Source organism: Pseudorca crassidens, chromosome 8 (genome assembly GCF_039906515.1).
Source record: "Pseudorca crassidens isolate mPseCra1 chromosome 8, mPseCra1.hap1, whole genome shotgun sequence".
Classification (NCBI taxonomy): Eukaryota; Metazoa; Chordata; class Mammalia; order Artiodactyla; family Delphinidae; genus Pseudorca; species Pseudorca crassidens.
Genome location: NC_090303.1, coordinates 91,302,023 through 91,329,207, shown reverse-complemented (window position 1 = coordinate 91,329,207; position 27,185 = coordinate 91,302,023). Strand labels below are relative to the sequence as shown.

General features: G+C 41.5%; 1 protein-coding gene across 3 annotated transcripts in view; it reads left to right on the top strand.

Annotated features, from left to right (window-relative positions):
* DGKI (diacylglycerol kinase iota) overlaps positions 1-27,185 on the top strand; it is a 450,344-nt gene that overhangs the window by 367,360 nt on the left and 55,799 nt on the right. For all 3 annotated transcript variants that reach the window (XR_010945642.1, XM_067747120.1, XM_067747121.1), the window contains 4 exons: positions 3,837-3,906; positions 6,458-6,498; positions 7,597-7,724; positions 10,220-10,345. Coding sequence is in view for 2 of the 3 variants with exons in the window: in XM_067747120.1 (XP_067603221.1) it covers positions 3,837-3,906; positions 6,458-6,498; positions 7,597-7,724; positions 10,220-10,345 (365 nt within the window). In the remaining variant the exon portion in view is untranslated. The remainder of the gene's footprint in view (positions 1-3,836; positions 3,907-6,457; positions 6,499-7,596; positions 7,725-10,219; positions 10,346-27,185) is intronic.

Below are 27,185 nucleotides of genomic sequence, written 5' to 3'. Positions count from 1 at the left end.
CCAGCATTTATTGTCTGCAGATTTTTTAATGATGGCCATTCTGACTGGTGGGAGGTGATATCTCATTGTAGTTTTGATTTGCATTTCTCTAATAATTAGTGATTTTGAGCATCTTTTCATGTGCCTCTTAGAGACATTTCTCAAGGTATTTCTCTTGACTTTCATTAGCTACTTGTGCCATGAAGTCTGCCAGGTTTTATAATCCTGGCTTATCTTAGTTTTCTGGTTGCACATAATTCTAGACTTCTGCTTGGTTTTTAACTGCCCACCCAAAGTAGACCTTATGACAGTACTTTCTGGTGTGTACCCTTTTGTACCTTTCTCCACATTGATACAAAGTTACACACATAGATGTACATCATACACATATGGGGTTTTGTTGGTTTTTGAAAAAAAAATGGATTTACATTTCTTAGGCACTCACTATACATATTATACCACAATTTATTTTTAACAGTAATATACCATGGACATTGTCTTGCTAATACATGAAGCTATAACTCAGTCTTTTAAAACTGCTCCTCTGTTTCATGATATAGATTTAACCTTATCTCTGTGGATAGACATTTATGTTGTATACAGTTTCTGCCTGAAAAAACAATGTTGCAATAAGCATCATTGTACAGATTTGAATATAAAGTTGTGGCAGAATTGTAACTGTATCACATGCTAAACCATCTGTTAATGTTCGCCATACTTGTATAGAGTTTCTAATTGCAGTCACATAATACATACAGTGAAGCTATCTAAACTCTATAAGCAGAATTTTCTTTACATGAATGTAGTCTCAGTTCCTTGTCTCTGGACTCTCTGTCTCTGTGGTTCCCATTGATTACCATATTTCTAGGGGATTCTTAAGCAGATGGGTACATGGGGGTGGAGAGTAGGTAGTAACATGGCTGGGGAATTTGAGGGAGGAAAACTTCCGAGTTACCAGGCAGTGAACTACCTGTTAAGAAATACTGAAGATTAGTTTAACAGTTAACAAAAGCTGAAGCTATGGAAAATTCTTCAACACCAGAGTCAAAAGAAGTCTTCATAACCATTAAGGTCATCCTTTCTTTTGCCTTCCTCATGTTTTTGCTTGAGTTGAGTTAAAAAAAAAAAAAACTTCTCTCAAACTTGACCTATACAAACCCCATCCATCCTTCAAAACCCCAAATGATAGTAATTCCTTTAGAAGCCATAAACCTGGGATTTAAGATTATGGCTTCTGTGGTAAGAGAGGCCTGTATTTGAATTATAACTCTATCTCTTAATATCTGGATACTTCTGTGAGTTTACTTAAATTCTCAAAGCTGCAGTTCTTCATTTACGGCTTGCTTTTATTTTAGATCCCAGAAAAGAGGTTCAGGAAGAATAGTAGAGTAGATGGTAGGAGAAAAGCCAGTTGCTCAGAGAGCTTCAGGTGTTTGATACTCTAGAGGTATTTCAGTACCTTTGAAATAGTCATTCCTATTTTTGTAAGTCTGGATATCATTAAGGCATTTTAATGATTAGAATCTTCTTATTTTGTTGAATCCCCTCTGATATAAACTTTGATTATTTAAATTAGTAGCTTTTTAACCTTTTGGGGATCTCAGATCACTTTGATAATCTATGGAAAGCAGTGGAAAATACACATACATATAGACACACCAAATTTACAGGAAATTGCAGGGAGTTCAAGAATTGTTGAACCCATCTGAAGTGTTTTAAAGAGCTCTATGGCTTTAAAAAATGTTTTCACAGAGCCAACATAACATTCTCTTTAAGCAAAACCCCTTTAAGGAAATTGAGTTATATCAAATGCTTTGTGCATCAAGATACAGAGTAAATAGACGAACAGAAAAATAAGCAAAATAAGTCAGGTACGTACATAAAACTCTCCAGATACACAGACACTCACACGTGAAAATGTATGCAATTATATCAATATTATGTTAACAGCCTGTGATAAGCTGGCTGTGCGGCTGAGGCAATATATCAACCTGCATTTTATTAAACTAAATTATAGCCAGCATTCCTGAATTTGAATATTCTAGCAATAACACTATCAGTCTTTAGGTTTTCAAAATTAAAAAAGCAAGCATTTCTGTATTCTTTCAGAGTCAATTTTTACCTAGGGAAATTCTGATACTTTTCATGGCGGTCTCTGTAGCACATTCGACATCAAAATTCAGGAAGTATCCTCGGTGTTTATGTCCCTTTACTCTTATAGAAGGAAGTCACATTTCTGTTTGACATCTTTGTTTATTAGCCCTCACAGTTGCCCCTAAATGTTTCAGATCGTTTTCGAATTTCTCGATTTATAATTACAGTTCTCACTAAACTGAGACATGTTAGTCGCTTTAGATGTTTTATGAAAACACATTAAGAACCCTAAGTTCCTTTGAAAACAAGATATCACGTGTCAAAATATAATTCTCAAAATGTTAAACACAATTCTCATATAAATAGGTACATGTCACGATTTCATTTAGCCCAAAGCTGATTCAAAAAACGAGGACAGGGCTTCCCTGGTGGTGCAGTGGTTGAGAGTCCGCCTGCTGATGCAGGGGACACGGGTTCGTGCCCCGGTCCGGGAAGATCCCACATGCCGCGGAGCGGCTAGGCCCGTGAGCCATGGCCGCTGAGCCTGCGCATCCGGAGCCTCTGCTCCGCAACGGGAGGGGCCACAGCAGTGAGAGGCCCGTGTACTGCAAAAAAAAAAAAAAAAAAAAAACGAGGACTATATATTTATCTCTGTATCCATAGCTCTATCACTTCTGTATCTCTACATATAAATCTTGGTACCAGTCCTGAGTAAGATCAACTTTTCCTCTATTAATTATTTAATTGGCAGAATGCATTCATATAAAAACTCCATCTACCCAAGATTTCTAATAACGGACCTTTTTGTCCCCGTAACTTTAGGCCCATGGTTCTAAAACTTTAGCATACATCAGACTCACCTCAAAGATGGCTGAGTGTCACCCCCAGGGTTTCTGTAGATCTGGGGTGGCACCTGGGAATTTGTGTTTCTAACAACCTCCCAGCTGATGCTGCTAGTCCGGTGTTCATACTTTTGAGAAGCACTGATTTAGGCAGAAGCTTTGCCTGAGGATCACGTGGGGCAGATTAGACTTCCAGAGAAATCAGTGCAACCCCGATTCGCTCTCTTCTTATCTCTTCTGTGTTCTTCCCATTTCCTTCCCCTGTCCCCCTCTGTACACACAAGATCATGCACACCCAGCCTCACTCCAAGGATTCTCCTTCTGTTTGAACGTCTCAAATCTCTCGTAAGGGTCAAACTCCCAGTGTCCTCCCGCAGAGACCTGGCCTCCCGCGGAGACCTGGCCTCCCTCGTCATTTGTTCCATTTCTGTCCGTGATCTCAATTTCGCTATGAGCCAGGGCCAGAATGCTCCAAATCATGTGTTGTAAACTAGAATGTGCATTTCATGTTTTTAAAAATTATTAACGGCAGAGATTCTTTTAGTAGGGGACATTTTTATGCCTATGTGGAGAACCGAAATACAAATGACAGCCAGCTGCCACTAGTTCCTCAGCTTCATAAAGGGAAAGAGAGTCTCCAAAGGAAGTACATGTCCCAAGTTGTATAATTTATGAATGTTTAAAGGAATGATTGTAAATCTCCTGGAAACTCGATATGGGAGTTGTTATGTGAAATCATTCATTTCAAAGCAGAGTCCCCGTGTGTCCTTGCAGTGAAAAGTATGCTTCCGTCTCTCGCCAGCGCTTTGTGTAGTAAAGGATGCTCACTCTTAGAGATAGGTGATGGGGCAGAATGTGGAGTGAGGGACGCCCCTCAGGTCATTCAAATGGAGCCACCAGGATGTGTATGTCTCTTTCCAGGACCACGAAACCTCCTTCCCCAGGGCGCTCTCAGCTCAGAGACTCTCCCCACGGTGGTGCTTTCTAGATGGTGAGTGTTTCTGTATTTCCTGGAGGGGTGGGGATTGGGGAAGCCACAAGGGCAAGGTATTGATGGATAGAGTGGACTCTAATTTTCCAAAAGACTATTCAGAAACCCTTCACGTGGCCCTTCACGTGATTGCTATTTGCATCTCAAACGATGTGAACTTGCTGATGTTGCAACACACTTTCCTAAAGTTATCTCCCTCAAAGCAAGTTGGTTAATCTGGCCGAACTTCTCAACATCAAATTGCTCAAGGTGATTATTTCCCTTTCATGCCCCTTTTCCAAAAACGTGTTGAGTACTTGTCTTCAGGCCGGTAGATTGATTCCATAAAGCACGAGGACGGGTACTAATTGGTATGTCGTTTGCATATTATGGAACTTCCATATTATTTTCAGTAAACCATCATTTCAGGATGAGGTATAAATTTTTGTGAAAGGGTAGGCATTTTCAGTTGTGTTCACATCTGCTCTGCTGTTATTGAATGTATAGTAGGTCGGTCATCTTCTGATTGGTTAATGAGCCCATTTTCCATCTGTCTCCCTAAATGCTGCCTAATCCCACTTTTCTATCCAGTTACCCATTTTACAGTACATTCCTGCTTAGATACTCCCAGTGTATCTACTACCCGGTATCTCTCTTGTCTGTGTGGACATTTAGCTTTCACTGTAGACCTTTCTTTTGTTCAGCTTTGTGTGCATCTGAAAGGATATAAATGTGGATAAGAGAATGACAGGATGTGTGAGGGTGTGAATATTTTTTAAAGATGAGCACCTGTATCTATATCAAATCTAATCCACGTACATCATGACATCGGTTTTCATTAATGGCTTGTCAGCTGCCTCTGAAGATAATCTATACTGCTTTTCTTCCAGGTCCTTTATTCCCTAGTGATGAGAAGCGCAATCATTTGTTTTTCCTGAATCCACAGAGGAACAACTTATATTTAAGAAAATTACAAAAATGTATATGAATTGTTCTATATAGTCTATTTTATATACAGTCTTAGATAAAATTACAAGTGTGGTTAATGGTCTAGATATTAGTTTTACTCTAGAAATAGTTTCGTTAAGAACATTTAACAGGTGATTGCAGTCATGGTTAAAAGAACAAAGTAGACAAAGTCCTTCTCAGGCAAATTTTACTCTGTTGCCTGAGTATGAGGGCAAGAACCATGATTGTCTTATTTCTTAGCTTATTTCCTTTGGAGAGAAGCTACTCGTTAAATATCTATGATTTTTGAATGATTATTTGCATTTTGAGTTTTTCCCTCTAGTACTATGTACTTTGTAGAAAATCTGTTTATAATACTGGACTCTTAGATCGATTTAAATGAGGAGGAACATAATTCTTTTGAATATTGATAATAATCAGATTAATTTCTAGAAGCCCAAAGTTTGTCATTAAGTTGTTTTTTTCCCCCCCCCCTCAAACTACAGATGCAGGCAAGTCCCTTATAGGGTTGCTTAAATAATTTTTGTTTTTTCTGTTTTAGCTTTCTTCAGACATGGCTTAGGGACTCAATTTTAAAGTGAAATGATGCCTTTCATGCCACATGTGGTCCCGAGCTCTGCATCTTCAAACTGTTTTCCAAAATGAGAATCACTTCCTCAGGAAGTCAGGCTACCTACAGTATTTTTTTGTTTATTTTTGGTTTTCCTAGCTTTATTTACTTGATAAATACATATTGAGTCCCAGCTCTGTTGAGGGTTCTGTGCTGATATCTTGAGACATAAAAGAAGAAATGAAACACAGATCTTTAAAGAGGCAGATATCTTAGTCTCAGAGTTCTCTGTGAAGATAGTTTTTATAAACCATGCACAAAATGCAAATGTGCATATAGAGGTAGGAGCAACAAATTCTACCTGGGGCAAGGAGGATGGGGCTGAGGAAGGTTTCACAGAAGAGGTGGCATTTGAGTTGGTCCTTACGACATGATGTATTATTAAAAGCAGTTTATTGAGATATAGTTGATTTACAATGTTGTGTTAGTTTCAGGTGTACAGCAAAGTAATTCAGACACATATATTGGGCTAGCCAAAAACTTCGTTCGCTTTTCAGTACAAATAAGACATTTTTCATTTTCACCAAGAACTTTATTGAACAATGTATTCATTAATCGAATGAACTTTTTTGGCCAACCCTATGTGTGTAAGTTCTTTTTCAAATTCTTTTCCATTATACGTTATTACAAGATATTGAGTATAGTTCCCTGTGCTACACAGTAGGTCCTTGTTGGTTATCTGTTTTACATACAGTAGTGTTTATATTTTAATCCCAAACTCCTAATTTATCCCTCCCTCCCTTTCCTCTTTGGTAACCATAAGTTTGTTTTCTATGGGTTAAGACATGGTTTAGGTAGACACGTGTAATGCGGAAGGGCTTCCTAAGCAGTGGAATAGCGGCAGCAGAGGTGTGAAGTCCTGAGTGTTTCTAAGTAGATTTAGGGACTGACTGGGATGTAAGGTTTTTGATTGTCATCGCAGGTGAGAAGGTTGTACATCTGGTGCCAGAACACAGGCCTCTCTGAACGCCGTATACGTTTCTTTCTCCCTAGCTACTTCTGCTGATCGCTTTTATCGAATAGACAGAGCTCAGGTAAGTTTGCTTGAGCCTATTTGTGAAAGAGAAAAACTCCCCAGGAACTATACTAATCTCTTACTTTTTTTTTCAACAAAAACACTGAAATGTGTACAAACTCTGGAATGGTATTCATAGTCTCAGCTATGAGCTTGTTATTTGTCTTCACGTGTTTTGTGATCTGTGGACTCAAGGTGATATGGTTTGACCTTGAAGATGAATCCAGAAGATAGGTAGACTTCTAGACGTTGTCACCAGCCTGCACTCCAAATCTTCATTCACACTGCTACTTTTACTGCTTCCTAGCCAAATTTTATGCCTTTTTAACTTTATTTCTGATTAGCAAATTTGAGACCTCAAGTGTATATTATGTTGCTTGGTTTCAACTCACCACTTCCCAGAGTTCAGTAATGAGAAAAAAAAATGCTTATGCCCAATGATATCTAGTGCTCCCACTGGAAAAGAAGGTACAGAATGGAATCCACTGATAAAACCAGTTGTTAGGGCTTCCCTGGTGGCGCAGCGGTTGAGAGTCCGCCTGCCGATGCAGGGGACGCGGGTTCGTGCCCCGGTCTGGGAAGATCCCACATGCCGCGGAGCGGCTGGGCCCGTGAGCCATGGCCGCTGAGCCTGCGCGTCCGGAGCCTGTGCTCCGCAATGGGAGAGGCCGTGACAGTGAGAGGCCTGCGTACCGCAAAAAAAACAAAAAAAAACCCCAAAAACCAGTTGTTAGCCATGCCACTTAGCTTTGACCGGATCCTGGAAGTCCAGGTCATCGTACATGCATGCTGGACCAAGTTGCATGTAGGGTGTCACTTCTTTGATAGTATTTGGGAAGAAGAAGAGGCAAGACCATCTCTGGTTATACCTAACAGTATCCTGGTCAGAGTCCCAAACCAAGAAGGATTCAACTCTCCCCTTCCTCAGCCTCTTGCTACCATGTTGTTTCTGGGAGGGATGCCCACTGGTCAGGCCTCTGAAAATACACTGTGGTCATTTGCTATGTCATAAAATTTCATTATTCCTCAAGACCAAGAATGCTTTGTTTTGTTGTTCTTCAGATGATGGATGTGAACACCTTATCAGTCATCTGACAGACTCCTTTTTCTTCCTTAGGAACACTTGCACTTTGTGATGGAGATTTCTCAAGATGAGATTTTTATTCTGGACCCAGATATGGTGTTGTCACAGCAGGCAGGGACACCCCCAGGAATGCCTGATCTGGTGGTGGAGCAAGCCTCCGGGTGAGTGGGCTTCTTCCTTGGTGGTGTGGTGGTGAGGCTGGCCACAGGGTCACATCGTGTCTGGTTTGACCTTGCACTTGACATTTCTAATGAAATCAAACTATTTTGAAATACAGGTTTTCTTGTATTTCCTTAGAGTGTAGTACAGCTGGTTCCATTCTAAGTCTGTCTTATGAAGGTCTGGGCAGAATTACTCTTTCCACTCAGATCTGTGTCATGTCTGAGGCTTCTTTACCCACCACACCAGCATTTCCTACCAAACTAGAAAACACTAGTATTTGCGTTTGTGCATATACATCTGTAATGCCTGTATTATCACATTAAAAAATGACACAGGTGGGGCTTCCCTGGTGGCGCAGTGGTTGAGAGTCTGCCTGCCGATGCGGGGGACGCGGGTTCGTGCCCCGGTCCGGGAGGATCCCACGTGCCGCGGAGCGGCTGGGCCCGTGAGCCATGGCCGCTGAGCCTGCGCATCCGGAGCCTGTGCTCCGCAACGGGAGAGGCCACAGCAGTGAGAGGCCTGTGTACCGCAAAAAAAAAAAAAAAAAAAAATGACACAGGTGGTTTGACAATTTTTTTTTCTCCACATCCTTTCTCTTCTTCCTCTCCTCCTCTTCTTCCTCATCCTTCTCTTTTTTCTCCTGTATCAAGGCAGCCTGATACATGTAGATATCAAGCACTTATAATTATGAGTCACACACTGTGCTGAATGCCTTTCTTATATCCCTACTATTACTTCATAGTGACTTAATCATCTTAAGTGCTCTATGCTTATTTCCTCATCTGTAAAACGGACATGATAATACCTACTCATACAATTGTTTTAAAATTAAATGAGTTGATACATGTAAAATTAGGGCAGTTGGTGGCACTTGGTAGACACTCATTAAAAATTATGTTATTGAAATCATCCTCATCATTTCACAATGACCCTGCAGATTTGGTACTGTTATTATTTTAAATCCATAGATAACAAAATTGAGGTTTAGAGAGTTTTTGTAACTTGACCAGTATTGCACAAAAAATAAAGGGGAGAAGTTGAGATCTATTCCATGCTAGAGCCCATGTGTATTTTAACCACCACACTGCACCACCAAAACATATTAACATTTCTAGATTATTTCGTAAATTCAGAAATGTTTATTTAGAGAGCTTTTTTATGTGCCAGGTACTACTGTAAGCACTTGGGAAACAACAGTGCAAAAGTAAAAACACAGAAACCTTTGCCCTTGTGAAGTTTAATGAACTTTTGTAGTTTACTGGTACATAGACGCTAAGGAGTGAAAATAAGGATTTCCCCGGAGAGCACACACACGTGCACTCGAATGGCATATGCAAGTGTGTGCACATACTTATACACTATTAGCAGACACATTCACTTGAGGTAAGCCTCATGCCTGTTCACCCCTGTTCACTAATTCGACCACAGCTGCCATTTCTGAGCATCCCACTCCGCCAGGCCAGCTGATAGCAGTGGTTCGTCCCTAGTCTGTGCGGGGCCAAGAGAAAACAGAAGTGGCGGCTGGAACAGATTTACAGCTGTGTTTAGGAGCCGGAACGACTGATACCGGAGCTGTCCTGGCATGAAGGGAAAGCCGACAGGCACGAAGGATGGCCTGATAAAAAACCCCGGGGGTCCCGAAGGTAGTGGGAAAGCCACACACGATAAGTCAGGACTGTCAGTTGTGGGGAAAGCAGGTGTGATGCCACGTCCCGCCGTAGAAGCGGTAGGTGCTGGAGTCTAGGTGTCCTCCCACCCCACCTGATTGGGGCCGTAGCGTTGGATCTGGTGAAGGGTGAGCCCATTTTGCCAAGCTCGTCCTGGGTTCTGCCCTCTCAGTCATTCTCTATCAGCTCTAGCTCCAGAGATAAAGTAGCCTGCAAATCCACGAGAACTTGAATCCGTTCCTTTCTCATTTCTTTTCCATTGTCCCCTCTGGAAATAAACTGAGAGCTGGGAAGCTGTGAAAGAGCAAATCTAGGCTTTGTCTTTTCTAACCTGTCTTTCTACATCAGGCGCCATTGTTTCTTATCTATGTCATATTTAAAATTACTTAATCTTTTTTTTTTTTTTTTTTTTTTTTTTTTTTTTTTGCGGTACGCGGGCCTCTCACTCTTGTGGCCTCCCCCCATTGCCAGCGGCCATGGCTCACGGGCCCAGCCGCTCCGCGGCACGTGGGATCTTCCCAGACCGGGGCACGAACCCATGTCCCCTGCATCAGCAGGTGGACTCTCAACCACTGCGCCACCAGGGAAGCCCTAAAATTACTTAATCTTGAAATTCAGTTTTCTCATCTATAAAGAGGGCAGCAGCATACAAAGAGTTCCTGATGGTTGAGAAAATTAAACGGACTAATAAGGGTGAAATACCTCGTAAATACCCAATAAAGATTCACTTCCGTCATCACATTTGGAGACAAGAATCATCCTGAGAAAGAGCAGACTAAGTCCTGTGGCTGACCTTGAATGTCTGCTGCCCTTCTCCTCCCTCCCAGAATGACAGACTGGTGGAATCCTGCCCTCCGGAAACGCATGCTGAGTGACAGTGGGCTGGGAATGATAACTCCGTATTACGAAGAAGACTCAGATCTGAAAGATTTCAGCCACTCCCGAGTGCTACAGTAAGAGCTCTTTCTGTCTCTTGTCCTGTGTACCACTGGGGTTGCTGGGAGAGGATTCTGTGGGGTACTAGCCAATGGGAAGGATTCTCTTCTCAGTGGTGCTCCAGCTGTCTCCTGATTGTGTCACCCTGTTCACCTTGCTCCCTTTTCCTCACCCCGAAGCTCCCAGTGGAGCCTCGCTTTCCATTTCTCTTGTTCCCGAGCCTCAGTGAGACGTTGCATACGGACCTACAACTACTCTGAACCTCACCAGGGTTTGCTTTACTGGAACCCAGTGTTTACCAGATGCCCCTGTGTTTGCCATACTGTGAGGACATGCATGAGAGTGACATGAGTAGTTTGGAAGTGATGCAGAGTGTTTCATTTGTGTGAAGATTGTGATGTGCTGTGACAGGTCAGTTTCATGCGTCTCTGGTTCTGAGCCTCTGGCTGTGATGTGTAATATTGCCAGGTGGTTTTGATGGCTGCGGTGCAGTCTTGTAGTCTCTCTGGGTAAATGATGCAGCATTTGTTCAAAGGTCAGGAGAGTGGGTGTGCTTTCATCTGAGGGATGGGTACTGAGTTTTGCAACAGTGTTGGTACACTCGTGTCCCGAGAATCCTCCCTCCTGTCAACCCTCCTTGCAGAAGCAGCTTCAAGGTGCACCCTGTGGTCATGGACACAGTCATGTGCACCCACTGTTTGACTCCAGTCCAGTCACCCCATCTCAGAGGTTGTATAAGTTCGTTGTAATTCGTGAGATCAGGCTGGTTCCCAGTCCGATTCAAGGTCCTAATCGAATAGGGACAGTGGCCTTGTAACTATGCAGTCTTACCATCTTTACAAAATAACAAGATGATTGAGATTCTTAGAAGTCTAGGGTTAACAGAAGAGGCAGGGCAATGCATTGTTTCTAAGACCGGAAGCAATTTCGGTGTGAAAGGGGAGGAAAAAGAGAAATCTGAAGCTAATTATTTTGGTGGTAAAGGTTCTACTCAGACACCCCAAGGGCAAAAGGTGATTTCATTTTAATTGCTTCTCTGTACTACCTCTTATTCTGTGTGTGAAGAGTGGAAAGGAGAAAATGAATTACTATGGATTTTCCTTTTTAATTAAACCGCGTTGTTAGTTTCCGATGGCAATTTGATTGCTTACAATTCAGGGCATTTTTTTTCATTTCTTTTGTATGTGGAATTGAGGCTGGTGAACCAGGCTGAGCCAGCCACCCACTGACAGCTAAAAAAGTGACCATCTAGCTTTGGGCAGGTTTATTTGAAAATTAGGGTTTTAATTAGCCATAGAAATAGAAATTAAGACTAGACAAACCAGAGGAGTGATTGAGTTATTCTTATATACAGGCTGTTTCCAAAAGTGGAAACAAAAGCTCAGGCACGTGAGCTCAATCTAGTTTCCTATGCCCTGATTTTTCTGTGTATAGTATGTTAACATATATATCATGATACGTGAGATTGTTTCTAAGACGGTTAACTATTCTTTCCAAGAATCACAGATAAATGTACCGTTTTATATAATAGTCAAGTTCTGAAAACCCTTTCTCAAAATCAACTCTTATTTTTTATTCGGGTTATATTATCCTTTTAGGAATTCCTCTTCATATTTCCTTGAGCTTCCACTGGCAGCTACTAGTTTTCCTGGATATTTATACTACCTTATGCCTCAAATGCACTAGAGCAGCTGACTCCTTTTTAAAACATTTTTCTGTCAAGTAACTTAGAAAACAAACATTCACTTCTAGCTTTGAGTCTTTCCAGCTGAACCTCCAGATACTGTGTAACAGAGACAAGTTGTCCCCGCTGGGCTCTGTCTGAACCTTTGACTCACAGAATGTACGAACAAAATAAAATGGTTGCTTTAAATCATTTACATACTCTACCTTACCCAGTTTGTCTATTAATTCTGAAAATTTGTGTGTGTGTGTGTTCATTAATTCCTTTAGGAAGAACATCTCTTTATTTATTACTTCAGAGAGCATCTTTGATACACATACGTATAATTGCAGTTATAGAACAATGGAATTATGTAATACTATACATTTTATACAGATATGTAATGTATAATAAGGTCAGTAATAGCTGGTATTGTTACCTGCTACGTGCTTTGCACTATGGTTAAATTACCCTTAAATCTTTCAACAACTTTTAAATCTCACATTGCTTAACAGATGAATGAACTGAAGCTCATAGAGTTTAAAATATTCATCTTAGGTCACCCAAGATAACTGTGGTTTGAGTGAGGTCTGCTTGACTTCTGACTCTGCCATACTGCACTGTTTTCCTGAAGGGCCAGTGCAAAGGCAGGGTGCCCAGAGTCCCAGGGCCCAAGAAAGGTTTACTTTGGTATCTCTCTTTGTAAGCATTTGTAAGGTGAAAAATTCTACAGTGTAGGAAGACTACATATGCACATTAAATATGTACAGCTGCAAATTTACCCACAAGTAAATACTAATGTGCCAACAACACTGAAATATCATGTTATTGTTTTATGTTATTACTTGCATTAAATCTTTCTATCCATAGCAACAGACAGTAGCATAAAAATATATATTGTTTTATGGGGTTTTTTGTTTTGTGTTATCTTTTTACTTTTCATCACCTGTATTGAACAGTGCCTACGCTTTTAGAATTTGAACATCAAATGTTTAAAATCCATTCATATCGATGTTACGGAATGCAAGTTTGTGTGCCCAATGCACAGTAAGGCCAAACAACTGAAACGTCAGAGTTTGGAGCAGAGAAAAGTTTATTGCAGGGCCAAGCAAGGAGAATTGGTGGCTTATGCCCAGAAGACCCAAACTCCCCGAAGGGTTTCAGCAAAGCATTTTTAAAGGCAAGGTAGGGGAGAGGGGGTCTCAGGGGATGTGACCAGCTTGTGCACAGTTCTCTGATTGGTTGATGGTGATCAATTCTTAGGCACCGGAAGGTCTGTGGGGCTCCTTGCTCATGATCACCAAGTAGTTAATTTATTCCATTTGGTGGTGGTTTTAACATCTGGAAAAGTCTGGAAATATGCATCAGATACTATTATCTAGGTACTTCAGAGAGGAGCTACAGCAGAAGATATGGGGGAGGGGTCTGTCCTGGGACGGCCTCATAGAGTCCTCCTTGGTTATGTGGATGTGTGTAGATTTTAAATCATTTAATTTGGTATAGAATATTGTGTTATACAAATATGCCGTGACTTATTCCTCCATTTAGATATTGATTTCTAATATTTTATTATTTAAAAATACAGTGAACATTTTGCGTGTGTCCACCTGTGTCATAGGGTGTATATACAGTTTCAACATTTTAAAAAATTTTTTATTTATTTATTTATTTTTGGCTGCGTTGGGTCTTAGTTGCGGCTGCAGGATCTTTGTTGAGGCATGTGGGATCTGTTTTTGTTGCTGTGCCCCGGTTCTTTGTTGAGGTGCATGGACTTCTCTCTAGTTGTGGCGTCGCGGGCTCCAGGGCACGTGGGCCCTGTAGTTGTGGCATGCAGGCTTCTCTCTAGTTGTGGCATGTGGGTTTTCTCTCTCTGTAGTTGTGGTGCGCGGGTTTCAGAGCGCATGTGCCTTGTAGTTTTGTGGCACGTGGGCTCTAGTTGACGCATGCAAGCTCAGTGGTTGTGGTGCAGGCTCAGTTGCCCTGCAGCATGTGGGATCTTAGTTCCCCAACCAGGGATCCAACCCATGTCCTCTGCATTGGAAGGTGGAATCTTTTTTTTTTTTTTAATAGATGTATTTATTTATTTATGTTTGGCTGCATTGGGTCTTCGTTGCTGTGTGCGGGCTTTCTCTAATTGTGGCGAGCAGGGGCTACTCTTCGTTTCGGTGTGCAGGCTTCTCATTGTGGTGGCTTCCCTTGTTGTGGAGCATGGGCTCTAGGCACGCAGGCTTCAGTAGTTGTGGTGCAAGGTTTCAGTAGTTGTGTCTCATGAGCTCTAGAGCACAGGCTCAGTAGTTGTGGCTCACGGGCTTAGTTGCTCTGGGGCATGTAGGATCTTCCCGGACCAGGGCTCGAACCCGTGTCCCCTGCATTGGCAGGTAGATTCTTAACCACTGCCAACGGGAAGTCCCAAGAAGGTGGATTCTTTACCACCAGACCACCAGGGAAGTCCCTATACAGTTTCAACTTTGGTCCATGTTGCACAATTTACTTTCCCATTAGGAATATTTAAGAATCAGTATGTGAAGGGACCTGAAGAAGTATTGTAATATTCTAGGTACAACTATAGCATCTATTGCTTTCAGCCTTAAAGCCCCAGTCAGCTTGGAGATAGTAAAAGTTCAATTTTAACATCTTGTTCACCAGGCTAAACAATTCTATAAAAAAATCAAAGGGAAATTTTAAATTCTTAGAACTGAAAATACTGTTTATCAGAATTTGCAGGAAATAACAGAAGTGGTATTCACAGAATGATTTATGACTCTAAATCATTTATTAAGAGAAAAGTGATTCCATACAAATAAAGCATTCAATTTGATAAACTGGATAAAGACTCAGAGTAGAGAACAAAGAAACAAGAGTGAAGAGAAATAATAAAGATAGAAATCAATGACAAGGGGAATAAAACAGACAAAATAAATGATTAACCAAGAATAAAATTTTTAAAAACTGGTTCTTTCGAAAGGTAAATAAGAGACAAAATTCTGAGAAGGTTAATTTTAAAATACAGGAGATAGAAAGGAATGCAACGCCAGTGCTTTTCCAGCTCATTCTTCCTCCATGGCACCCAGTCAGCATCTGCTCAAGACACCTTTCCCCTCTAAACTCTAACTGACCCAACCTACCCCCCCAGTCCCCCGGAGAGGGGAGCACGGCTCCTCAGGGTTTTCTCATAGTTTTAACTTTAGCTTCTAAGATTCATCAGCCTCCCTCCTACTTCAGGGAGAGCAGACAGAATGAACAAACAGAATGAAGTAGATTTCTGTTATTACTGGCACTGGTTACATTTATATTAAAATTCCATTTAGATACATTACAATTTTTAAAGAAAGATTTATAGAGCCGTACCTTGGTATCTGTGGGGAATCGGTTCCAGGACCAAAATCAATGGATGCTCAAGTCCCATGGTCAAAGCTCTGTATTTGCAGATCCATATCTGCAAATTCGGCCAACTGTGGATCCTAAACTTGGTACACGATCCGCGATTGGTTGACTCAGGATTCAGAACTCATGGAGACATACATACATATGTATAATATATATATATTATGTATGTATCTGTAATAGCTTCATTTTTCTCTTGTCTTCAGCTATTTCCTTTACCCAGTTTCTTTTTTGGAACTTTAGGTGATGGCTTGATTCTAATATATGTAGCTTTTCCATGTCTCTGTGTGTATGTGTGTACTGTCTACTTATACACAGGTCCTCTAGGGGAGACTACAATTCCAAAGAAGGATATACAACACATATAGGATCTTCAAATCCTATGAACACAATAAAAACAATATTTTTACAAAATATATTTATTTATTTATTTTTGACTGCATTGGATCTTTGTTGCTGCGCTCGGGCTTTCCCTAGTTGCAGTGAGCGGGGGCTACTCTTCATTGTAGTGCAGGGGCTCCTCATTGCAGTGGCTTCTCTTGTTGCAGAGCACGGGCTCTAGGCACACGGGCTTCAGTAGTTGTGGCATGCAAGCTCAGTAGTTGTGGCTCGGGGGCTCTAGAGCGCAGGCTCAGTAGTTGTGGCACACAGGCTTAGATGCTCCGCGGCATGTGGGATCTTCCCGGACCAGGGCTTGAACCCATGTCCCCTGCATTGGCAGGTGGATTCTTAACCACTGCGCCACCAGGGAAGCCCCAGAAACAATCTTTAAGAAAGAATTTTGAAATAAATTGGAGAGAAGTAGTTGACTCACACTGTTACTGCTAGGACCATAAGGAATTTGTCTTTAAGTTAAAAAAAAAGTTTTCAGTGTCTAAGAAAGTGCTACTAAAATAACATGTTTCTGGAAAGACATTCGCTCTCATCATTAATTGAAGCACCACAATTCATAACGACTATATTTCATTTGGGCAGGAGATTCATAAGGAAGTAATTAACTAAAATTTTAGCAGACAGAATCTGATTCCAAAGGAAGACTTTTCCCAACTTTATGATCTATGAGATAAAAAAAAAAAAAGGCACTGAGTGAAAACTCTAGTATATTCTTTCCAAGTCCTCTTTGAGGAAAGGACAGACCTACCTCTGAACTTACCTCTGAACCTCTGGGTTAAGGGAAAACAGGTAAAGGGACTGCAAGGCATTGTTTAGTTTATGAATAAAAATAATCTTTTCTAGTTCTTATGTTTTGTGGTTTGTGCAAAACCCCCAAAAGAAAAAGAAAAGGAAAAAATGCACATGTTCTTAGTATCTCCAAGTCCTGAGCCTAGAAGACCTAAGGTGAAGGTCACACAGGTGAAAATAAAAGATCTTGCCACTGAATTAAGACACTGGGGAGACAGTGTAGGGAACCACCAAAGGCAGACATTCAGTCCAGACATCTGTGTACTCAGGTATCTGTTACCTGCTTAGCTTAAGCAGGGTTGATGGATTTTTATGATCAGTGGAGTATTTCTCTCTCTAACAAGAGACAGAGTTATAAAAAATTGAACTATAATGTATCTGGTCTGATTTATGACTTCACTAGAATCTAAGAAATGGGTTGAGCCATTCAGTTAGTCATTAATTTATTGAGAAAATATGTATTCCGCACCTTCTAGGTAGAAGCAATCCATATACCTAGGCATTGACGATGTAAAACTAAATGAGAAATTATTGTCTTTGAAGAACTTATATTCAGAGGGGAAATAATAAACCAATTATTATAGTTCCCTCTGATAAGTGCTATAATGGATATATGCGTAGAGTGTTCTGGAAACAAGAGGAAAGAGAATTTGCTGCTTTCTCCAGATTTTACTTTTTTATTTTTATATGAAAAGGATGAATATTTAAAGAATTAATGAAAACACAAGCCACTAAGAAAAAAAAGAGGCTTTTTAAGGGCCCTATGCTTATTTTCTTCAACTTTTGCCCATAAACAGGTATCTGCTTTTCATCATTATATCACCAGAAATACCTCTCAAATAATTCAGTACTCCATGACAGTTGCACATCACTCTACCTAATGTGTATTTAAGGATGTCTGTACAACCTGGCAAGTTACTTAGGGATATTCAAAACACCTAACAATACTTTAAACTGAAACATTGACCTTTTTTAGTGTAATCTATAATTCTGAACCATCCTATCAAGAAGATAGCCCTGAAATTCACCTCTTCCCAAAACTCAGAAGTTCTGGACTGAACATAGGAGTAATAGCTTCATGCCTCTCTTGTCTCCAGCTATTTCCTTTGCCCAGTTTCTTCTTGGAACGTTAGGTGATGGCCTGACTCTAAAAAAAAAGGTTAATTGCGCTTGTTGTCGAAGCTCCAGGTTGTCAAAAGGAAGACAGACTATTGGGCCGTGATTTTGGTTGTGGAAATATCCTTCGAGCATCACAATCAGATAAGACGGAGAAAATTAATCCTCTTAGTGGAAACAGGTTTTGCTGGAATATATCTTAGAGATGAAATCAGCGCTCTCAGGATAGAGACGGTCCCTTGCATGACTAGTCTAAATCTTGCTCTCCCTGGCTAATCGCTCAAGCTGGAAAAATGCCATTTAGCTGACATGTATCCTCCTTTCTTCTTTTTTCCCTAACTCACCCCCAGTCATTGTCCTGTCTAGCCAAGCACATAATGATACTATGTCCCTTTATGTGGGCAAAATAATTAATGAGAAATTTTGCTCTGTTCTTTCTATAATTGCTCTTCAGTTTGATCCAGGGAATTAACATATTAAATAATAAAGATGCACTGAATCCCTGACTCAGGGAACCCTTGCTATTTTACAAGCGAGCAGGTAACTCTGGTGGGTATTAGCGGTTGTAGGTGCCCTGTTGATGAGCACAGTGGTGGGGGGAGGGGAGGGGGAGGAAAAATTGTTTCTAGAAGCCTATGCAGTGAGATGTTAGCGTGTCTCCCATGTATCTCTGGATTATTTTGGTTGTGTTAGTGAAGTTTAGTCCTTGAAGAGGTTTTGGATGTTCTTTGGATGGAGGGGAAGAAACTTGGTATGTGGGGAACCGTAAACCATCAAGATTTTGTGGATGGAACAGAATTTTCAGATTTCCAACTAAAGGAGACAAGGCAAAGCCAGAGCATTAGGAAGTATGGGGACAATTTGTGTAGAAAAGCACTTTTCTTGAGTTTCCTAATAGGTAGAGAGCAGTGGAAAGGGCCTCTTAGGAAATTATTGAGTCTTCTTTAAAAACAAAACAGAAGAGATTTCTATTTCCTTCCAACAACACGCTCTGCCTTAGGGCATTAAGGAAAGCAGGTCAGAAGTAACAAGAGTCTTGTGTAACAAAATCACTTAAGCACCATTCTAAAATGGGGAAAATAACTCCATCTCCCTCTGCACTGGGGAAGTTAGAGTGAGTATTGTTATGCCAATATAGGAACGGGAATTGTTTTGTTTTGTTTTCAGTGGCTGTGCTACAAGTGGAGGCTTGGACACACAGGAGAGCCCCTCGTATTCCTCTGTCGTGTCCCCTGGGAGCAGCCTTGTGCTGGCGCAGGGTCACAGTACAATCCATTTCTGTGCGGTCAGTCCCCTCTTCCTTGAAACAGTGGCTGGATCTTCCTTGAGGACTTGACATTGAAATCTCATCAGTTTGGAAAATAGGGATGTAGGGTATGTTGGATGGGATTCAAGCTAGAAAAAGTTGGCATAGATGCAGGGAATGTTAGTTCCACAAAATGATGCCGCGTCTCTCCTTGAGGGCCCAGTTTTTTTAAACAACAGGATTAAAATTTAGTCAAGGGTGACAAGAACCATCCCCTGGGAATGCTTGCAATGTCCCTGCCATCAGGAAAGCGCCCACAGCTCCTGTGGGCTCCAACAATGATTTCCCTTCCTTTCCAAAAGGGGGCAAATATGCAAAGCTAAGTGTCCTGTCATGTCACTTCTAGAGGATCCCACCTGCGGACCATGGTCCTCGACACATGCCCCATCACTGGGCTTCCATGGCAGGTTTTGGCAATGGAAGGGAAGGTGGGAGGCAACTTCTCTTTCCCACAGATTGCCACTTTATAAGGGTGCCCGTCAGGATTCTCGCTCTAACAATCAGAGAAGAGGCTGTAGTTTCTCCTAAATGTGACTTTGGTGCATCTGCCTGTGACATGAAGTATTTCTGCATGTCAGTCCTCTCTCCAACACTGGTCCTGGGACTAACCCCTCAGAGGCTGCCCTCATCTCCTCGTAAGGTCACTGAGAAATCAGCTCACTCCTGGCTCCCTCTTTCCCACCTCCCTACCTCTGCAGAGGGGACCGGGCCTTCAGGGAACACCAGTGAGACAGTGCTGGGGAGAGCAAGTGAGCCTCTGTGTCCTGGCCCTCTGTTCCTCGTCCCATTCACCCCACTTCCTCAGAGCCCAGTGCATTCAGTGTTCGGAGGTCTGTTTCAAGGTGTCAGCTGTCTCCTGACAGCCTCTCTAACCACTCATCTCCAAAATAACCCGTCCATTCTTTTGCTTTTTTCTCAAACTCCCACCAAACCTCTTGTTTTCTCAGTGTGTCGGTCTCAGTGTGAATCATTTGATTAAATTGATTTAAAGGGTGAAGGATAATTTTGAAATCCTTCCAAAAGTATTTGCCTGTGAGTCTCAGGTTGGAGAGATACTGACCAGTTATCGCCTGGTGTGCTCAGGTGTGGGGTCAGGGATGTGAAGGGGGTGCGTTTATCACTCTTGGAAATGGGAGGTTGTGCAGAGTAGAACTTCTCTCTGAAACCTCTGGGGACCTCTGAACCCACAACCCCGAAGAGACCAGGGTTAGGCGTAGCTCTACAATGTAGAGAAGCTACATTGTACTTGGAATTCAGGGAAATGGGGACCACGTTTTCCCTTTTCCGAACTTTTCTAGCTCTTGAGCTGATCACCAAGCATAAGAGCAACTACGACAACAGACATTACTTTACGACTTCCTCCAGTGCTCTCTTTAATGGTGGCCTCACCCGATAGCCCCCTTGGAATCTCCTTGAAAGTGGGAGATTTCTAAGTGGGAATGTTCTAAGTTCAGTATCCGCCACATGTTATAGCTAAGCATGTAGGAGTGCTTAATATTCAAACATTGGATTAACTGAGTTGTTCTCAAAGAGTCTGTGGAGCCCGTTTTCACTTCTTGTACCATGACTTATTTGCATCAATTTATCATTTTCTCTTAGAGCTCCTTTCCTGTTTTGGGTTGTTTATAATATATCACTTAGAAACTGCACCTTCCTTGGACACACAAGAGTTGGGCAGAGAGAGACTTTGTTTTAGATTTTGTTTCCCATGCCAGTGTTTTGAACATGAATTCCCTCTTCTGAGAAGTGGGTTAGGTAGGAGGAGATTTTGATAGGAAAACTTCTGGACTATATTATAGTTATCTTCAGGAGAAGGGCCAAAGCAGCTCCCACACCAGCCTGTTTTTTCTTCCATTTTCCAATGCTGGATTCAAAAATCAGTATTGCATTTCATAAAAATAATTAGCTGGGGGTAAGCCCTTGCTCAGTTGCCTTGGTTCTACAAAGTAGATATTGCCTATCCTGAATCATGTGATATGTGAGATGGCCTTTTGTATAAGTTTCTTGTGTTAATACTGAACGTAGCACTCATGTGACTTGCCCTCACAATTTAGAGCTTCCTGTTTCAATTTATGCTTAAAAAAAAAAAAAAAAGTCCCCACTTACAAAACTCCAGATGGATTGCGTCTCAACAGCAGTTGTTGGCCAGGTCTCCCAGAGTCATTAGCCTAAAGCCAGCAGCTCTTTCTAAAAGATATTATACTCCCCACCAGGTCTCTGCAGGTATATCTTCCTTGATCAGATTTTAGAATAACATTCCTTTAATCCCTTTTTAGAAATTAGGCAGGCAACTATATTGCAAAGACCGATTTGTAATATGAACTATCACATCTGTTTCTTTTCTGCATGATTGTACAGTGTCTGATGCACAATTTTTTTGTTGTTTTTACATCTTCAAAAGGTTAAAATATTTCCCAGGAGTGTTCATATTTTACATAATAAAAAGTGTGATGGTCAGTTTTTCATGTTTAATGAACTTGGTCTGTATTAGGTTCTTCCAGGTCATCTCTCTTTTTTAAAAATCTCTTTCTTCTTGTAGCTGACGCCCACTTTTGTCCGTTTCTCCTCTAACCATGCATTTCAAAGAAACTCCTTCCCCTCATTTGGTTGCAGTTCTTAGGGATGAATAGTAGGTGGCAGTAAAATTTCAAGCTCAAAGGGCGTTGGGAGTTTCTTCCTCACTCTGCAGACTGATTAAGGAGGGTGTATAGAAGAAACTGAATCATACAGGCTAGTGGTAAAACAGTGCTGTCTGCAAAACACCAAATATAACTAAACACAGGAACTTATTAAAAAGGATATTTCAAGTACAGCTCACGTTGGGATCATCGGGTGTATACTTGGATAGGAGAGTCTTAATAGGACATTATGAATATGAACAGAATTAGAGGAAATTTACATCAAATGAAGAACTCCCCAAGCAGCCTCTATTATTTGAGTTCTGGAACTTATTTCCCTACCTCCACACAAATGCCCATCTCTCTCTTTCCACAACCCTCCCTTCTGTTGGTGGTGAATGTTACCTTTGAGGCTGTTTGGCAATTCCCTGAATGGGTCTGTGACCACTTGAATAGAGAATGTGTTTGTCTTTCTCTCATTTCAATGCCACTTTGTGTGGTTCCTGTACCTTTCATCTCTTTTGCTCTCATTCTCGCCTGCTCCCTTACTGTATGTGCTTTGTTCGTCGTCTTAATAGCAATATTCATAATAGAGGGAGGAAAAGCAAACAGAGAGGATTGTATAGTTGATGGAGGTTCTCAGTGCTAAGGGATTTCTGGTTCTATTTTATCCAGTTAGAGATGCTTAGGGCCTGGACTGATGGTGGTGAAGATGTCAGCTAGATCTGTGATCCCGCTGTTGCTCCCTCAGGCCCTCAAAATGATGTCATAGGTTGGGCATAGCAGTCCTTAGGCAATGCATATCCTTGAGGGAAGCTCAAGGGAGAAGCCTGTTGCCCAGAGATGATTACCTACAGCCATGCTTTGAGACCATGTTAAATCATCCCCTGGCTGGCTTGACTTAAATGAAAGTTCTTTGTCCGTCAACAGTTTCAGGAAATAAATTGAATTTCTGTAGCTTCATCAGTGCAAGGTAAAACAGATGCAAAACAAAGATGGTGTTTTTTCAGCAGTGGTGTGTGGACCCTTGAAATGTGCCTGGAAGGGATGTGCAGCTGGGAAATCAGTTTCCACTTGAGACATTACTCAAGAGTTTGTTAACAGACAACTAGAAATAATGGTCCAGGCAGGAAACAGAGTCCAACCTGGGGAACTCTGCCCAGGCCTGAATGTCCTTGATTTTCTTCAGTAGGAGCAGGTGCATCAGCACATGATGGGAGGCTGTGTGTACAGAGATGCTGGCTTTCACCAAAGTGTAAGAAAGGTGGATGAGATGAGCCCAGGGAACTTTCAGGGCTGTGGTCAGGAGAGGGAAGAAGAAGTGAAAGTAGAATGACAAAGGAGAGAGGGAAACAACATTCAGAGTTGATATAAAGCTAGAAACCAGATGCTTCTCTTTCTCTTCCTGAGTAGGTTGTATGATCCACCCTGTGCTTATAGAAAGTAGTGTTTTGGATGTGGTCCTCATCTGCAAAACTAGAGGAGAGGGCTTCCCTGGTGGCGCAGTGGTTGAGAGTCCGCCTGCCGATGCAGGGGACACGGGTTCGTGCCCCGGTCCGAGAGGATCCCACATGCCGCGGAGCGGCTGGGCCCGTAAGCCATGGCCGCTGAGCCTGCGCGTCTGGAGCCTGTGCTCTGCAACGGGAGAGGCCACAACAGTGAGAGGCCTGCATACCACAAAAAAAAAACAAAAAAACAAAAACAGAGGGTAAAAGAGGAATGTTAGGCATGACAAGACAAATTGGTGAAATATATGTAGAGAGAGTTGCTTTCAGTGTGTGGTCATGGACAGCCTTGTTCACGAGGACTTTGCAGCCAAGGATGGTTTATTTGCAGTGTGCCAGGTGGAGTCTAGAGGTAGCACAGCTTCTAGACCACCCTGCCATTCCTCCTGTGTTTTCTCTTTTAATTGCATGATGGTAACCAGGAAATGAGGGGCCTTGGTTCCTCCAACCAGGCCTGTGTGTTGGTATGAATATCTCCGAGCTCCCTCCCCCATCCACAGTCTTATAGAAATAATCCGTGGCTAAGTATTTTCAGAATATGAATCTCTGCTTTTGTGCCTATTCAGGTGCCTCTTACACCTGTCCTGTATTTTTATTCCAAGCTCACTTCTATGTGGTGGCCCCTTTGGTTGCCAACTCCCCACCAGGAGGTGGTTTAGAAAATCTCAGTGGAGGGTATATGTGTTGGGGACACTGGGGAAGGAGATTAACACTCATTTGTGGGTGATTCTCTCCAAAAAGTAACAGACCCATATAGGTGGGTCCCCAGTATTCATCTAATCTATTTTTAGGAAAGAATATGTAAAATGGATAGTCTATTGACCTCTCTCTGTCCAAGGGAGGGAATTATACAGATAGTCCAAGGAAGGGCCAAGTGGGAAAGCCATGGATGCTATTGAATTAAAGCCATGAGATGAAAAAAATAAAAGCAAAATATTTTATAGAGGCTTAAAAAAAGTAGAGTCAGGACAGTATTACTCAAATAAAAAAAGAGAGATGTGGGTGGACCTAGAGACTGTCATACAGAGTGAAGTAAGTCAGAAGGAGAAAAACAAATATCGTATATTAATGCATGTATGTGGAATCTAGAAAAATGGTATAGGCGATCTTATTTGCAAAGCAGAAATAGAGACACAGAGGTAGAGAACAAATATATGGACACCAAGGTGGGGGGAAAGGGGGTGGGTGGGATGAATTCGGAGATGGGGATTGACATATATACACTATTGGTCCTATGTATAAAATAGATAACAAATGAGAACCTACTGTAGAGCTCAGGGAACTCTACTCAGTGCTCTGTGGTGACCTCAATGTGAAGGAAATCCAAAAAAGAGGGGATATATGTATACGTATAGCTGATTCACTTTGCTGTACAGTAGAAACTAACACAACATTGTAAAGCAACTATACTCCAATAAAAATTATTTTTTTTTAAAGGAGGTATTGTGTTAGGAAGAGCTTGGAGATTTCATGGAGGCTGCCAAGAAAATGCCCGTATCTAAAATGTATTGCAAAGCATTTCACCACCTCATAAAGGCTGAACTAGTCATGATGCCCATCATCTCCGTTCTAGGTTTATTGATTGAAAACAGTAAAACATCCCAAGTAGTGCAATATTTCTTAAAGACTTTCACTCTCCTAACTAGGACACTCTTGTGCTCTTATTGTTACGACATTGCTGGTAGAACACTGGGCACGTTTTTCAGTGTCCTTCAGCCTTGTGATTGATCTACTGGAAAGATTAGAGGCTTTGAAGGGAAACAAGCTGATGGAAGGCAATCTACACAACCGTTTTTGTGTTTCTTAGACGTTCCTTGTGTCTTAGTGATGACAAGGTCTAGAAGCAGTGCTGTCCAATACAGTAGCCGCAGCTGATGTGTACTCTGCGTCTCATTCCCTCAGATTCTTGATATCTGCGTACCTTAATCTTATAAGATAATTCATTCCAGGATGTTATAGCTGTATTTAAGTGGATAATTTCATATTTTCTGTCTTTTCCATGGGAACAGAGGAGAACAAACTCATTCCCTTGGGGACCTTGGAGACATGCCTGAAGCTGACTGTCTCAAACACAAAATTTTTTTTTTTTTAACTTTATTGCTTTAAGAATTCAAGCAACTTTTGCTTTGGGATCCATAATGTGGCTGTGCCTGTTTCAGCATAAAAATAATATTTTACCAGTTAAATTTTATAATTCCCCATTTAAAAATGGTGTCTTATTTTCCTGAGGCTTCCCTTATTTTCAAGTTCCCATGTGTATCCTAGCTGGAGAAGTCTTGCCTTCATTTAAAAGGAGAGAAAAGTATGGATATTCAATCAATTGGGAAGGGGACTTTCACTAGCAAGTGTTCCAATTAAAATGATAGAAAAGTAAATCAAAGTGGTTAAAAAGCAAAACACTTCCACAAAGCAGATATTTGAAGGGATGAATAAATGAATGGATTCTTACTTAATATAGTTTTAATTGTTATTCACTTCCCCTTAATCCCTTTTTTCCCACTGCAGTGGTGATACTGTGGGAAAGCCCGCGGGTTTTTTCTATAACTTAATAGTTCAGAGATCTGGGCAAACCTTTAATGTTTGCCTCCGCTGTCGTCTTTTAGCTATTTTTTTGACCATTTTGTTTCTTCTTTAAGTTTCTGTTCACAGAGACTCTGTTTCCTTCCCTCGTTTTCTTCCTTCCTCCCTTCCTTTCCTTATTCCATTTATCCATTTCATGGAGATTTGTTAACTTTTTTTTTTTTTTTTTTGCGGTACGCGGGCCTCTCACTGTCATGGCCTCTCCCGTCGCGGAGCACAGGCTCCGGACGCGCAGGCTCAGCGGCCATGGCTCACGGGCCCAGCCGCTCCGCGGCATGTGGGATCTTCCCAGACCGGGGCACAAACCCGTGTCCCCTGCATCGGCAGGCGGACTCCCAACCACTGCGCCACCGCTGCTTCGTGCCATCATCTTTTTAGGATGTTCTCAGCCTGAGTTTTGTTTTTCAGAAGATCCTTGTCCTGCTCTCTTCTCTGGGTATTTTTGTGTAAATGTCATGATGGTTCCTTTTTGTTCATTACCCATATTTGTATTGGGTGAGTTATTTTCAGAACCGCTAGTTTGGATGGATAATTAGGGATAGTGGGTTGGTGTGTTTCCGGAAGCTTGACTTTGAATCTTTTGTCTTCAGACTCTTTCTTAGCAGCTCTCTCCTCCAGGGTTTGATTCTGCTCCTGAATGGCTCAGAGCGGAGGGCTTTCTGTCATAGGTTTTGTGGTCCGTGATGTAGCTCATGTCTCCTCAGTTAAGATTGAAACACTCTGTCTCCCTGAAACTTGGTCCAATTTTACTATACTTTAGCTGCTCTTCTTCATATATAATAATTTCAGTTTAGGGACATCTTCTAGTTTAGCCAAAGATGATATTTCCTTTTCTGTTTCTTATTCTCCTTGTTATTTTCCATGGATTTCAAAAAGGATTGAAAAAGAGCGGAGATACTAACGTGGCAGTTTTGCGATACTAGTCTGTAGCTTGTCTTCTGCCTTTATTCTTGCTGTTTTGTAGTCTGCTCGCTACAGCTGCCCAAGCAAAAGCACAGGTGAGAACGTGTGACTTCTCTGCTTCAGAACTTTGCTCTGTGTAGCTTAGAAGGTAAATGACAAGCACTTCAAATTGGCCCCTCAGCTCCTACATGAAATGCCCCTCCCTCCTCTGCCTTTAGTCCTGATGTTTATGACTCCTTTATATTTGAGCAACACTGAGTTGCTTGTATATCTGATAACGTGTTATGAAATTTCCTGTCTCTACCCCTATTTCATATGCCTGTTGCCACCACCTGGAGTTCTTTTTTCGTACTTAATAGGCTTCTACTTATCCTTCAAAGCCCAGCTCAGACGGTTCTTGCTTTATGAAGCCACCTTTTACTTTTTTTGGAAGAGAATTGGTCTCCCTCTGTTCTGTGCTACCCCTTTACTCATACACGTTTTGATTATTCCATTTTTTCATTATAATATAATCACTTGTTTACATATTTTCCTCCTTCACTAGATTATGAGTTCCTTGAAATTGATATCTTGTTTCTTTTTTGATCCACATCACTTGGT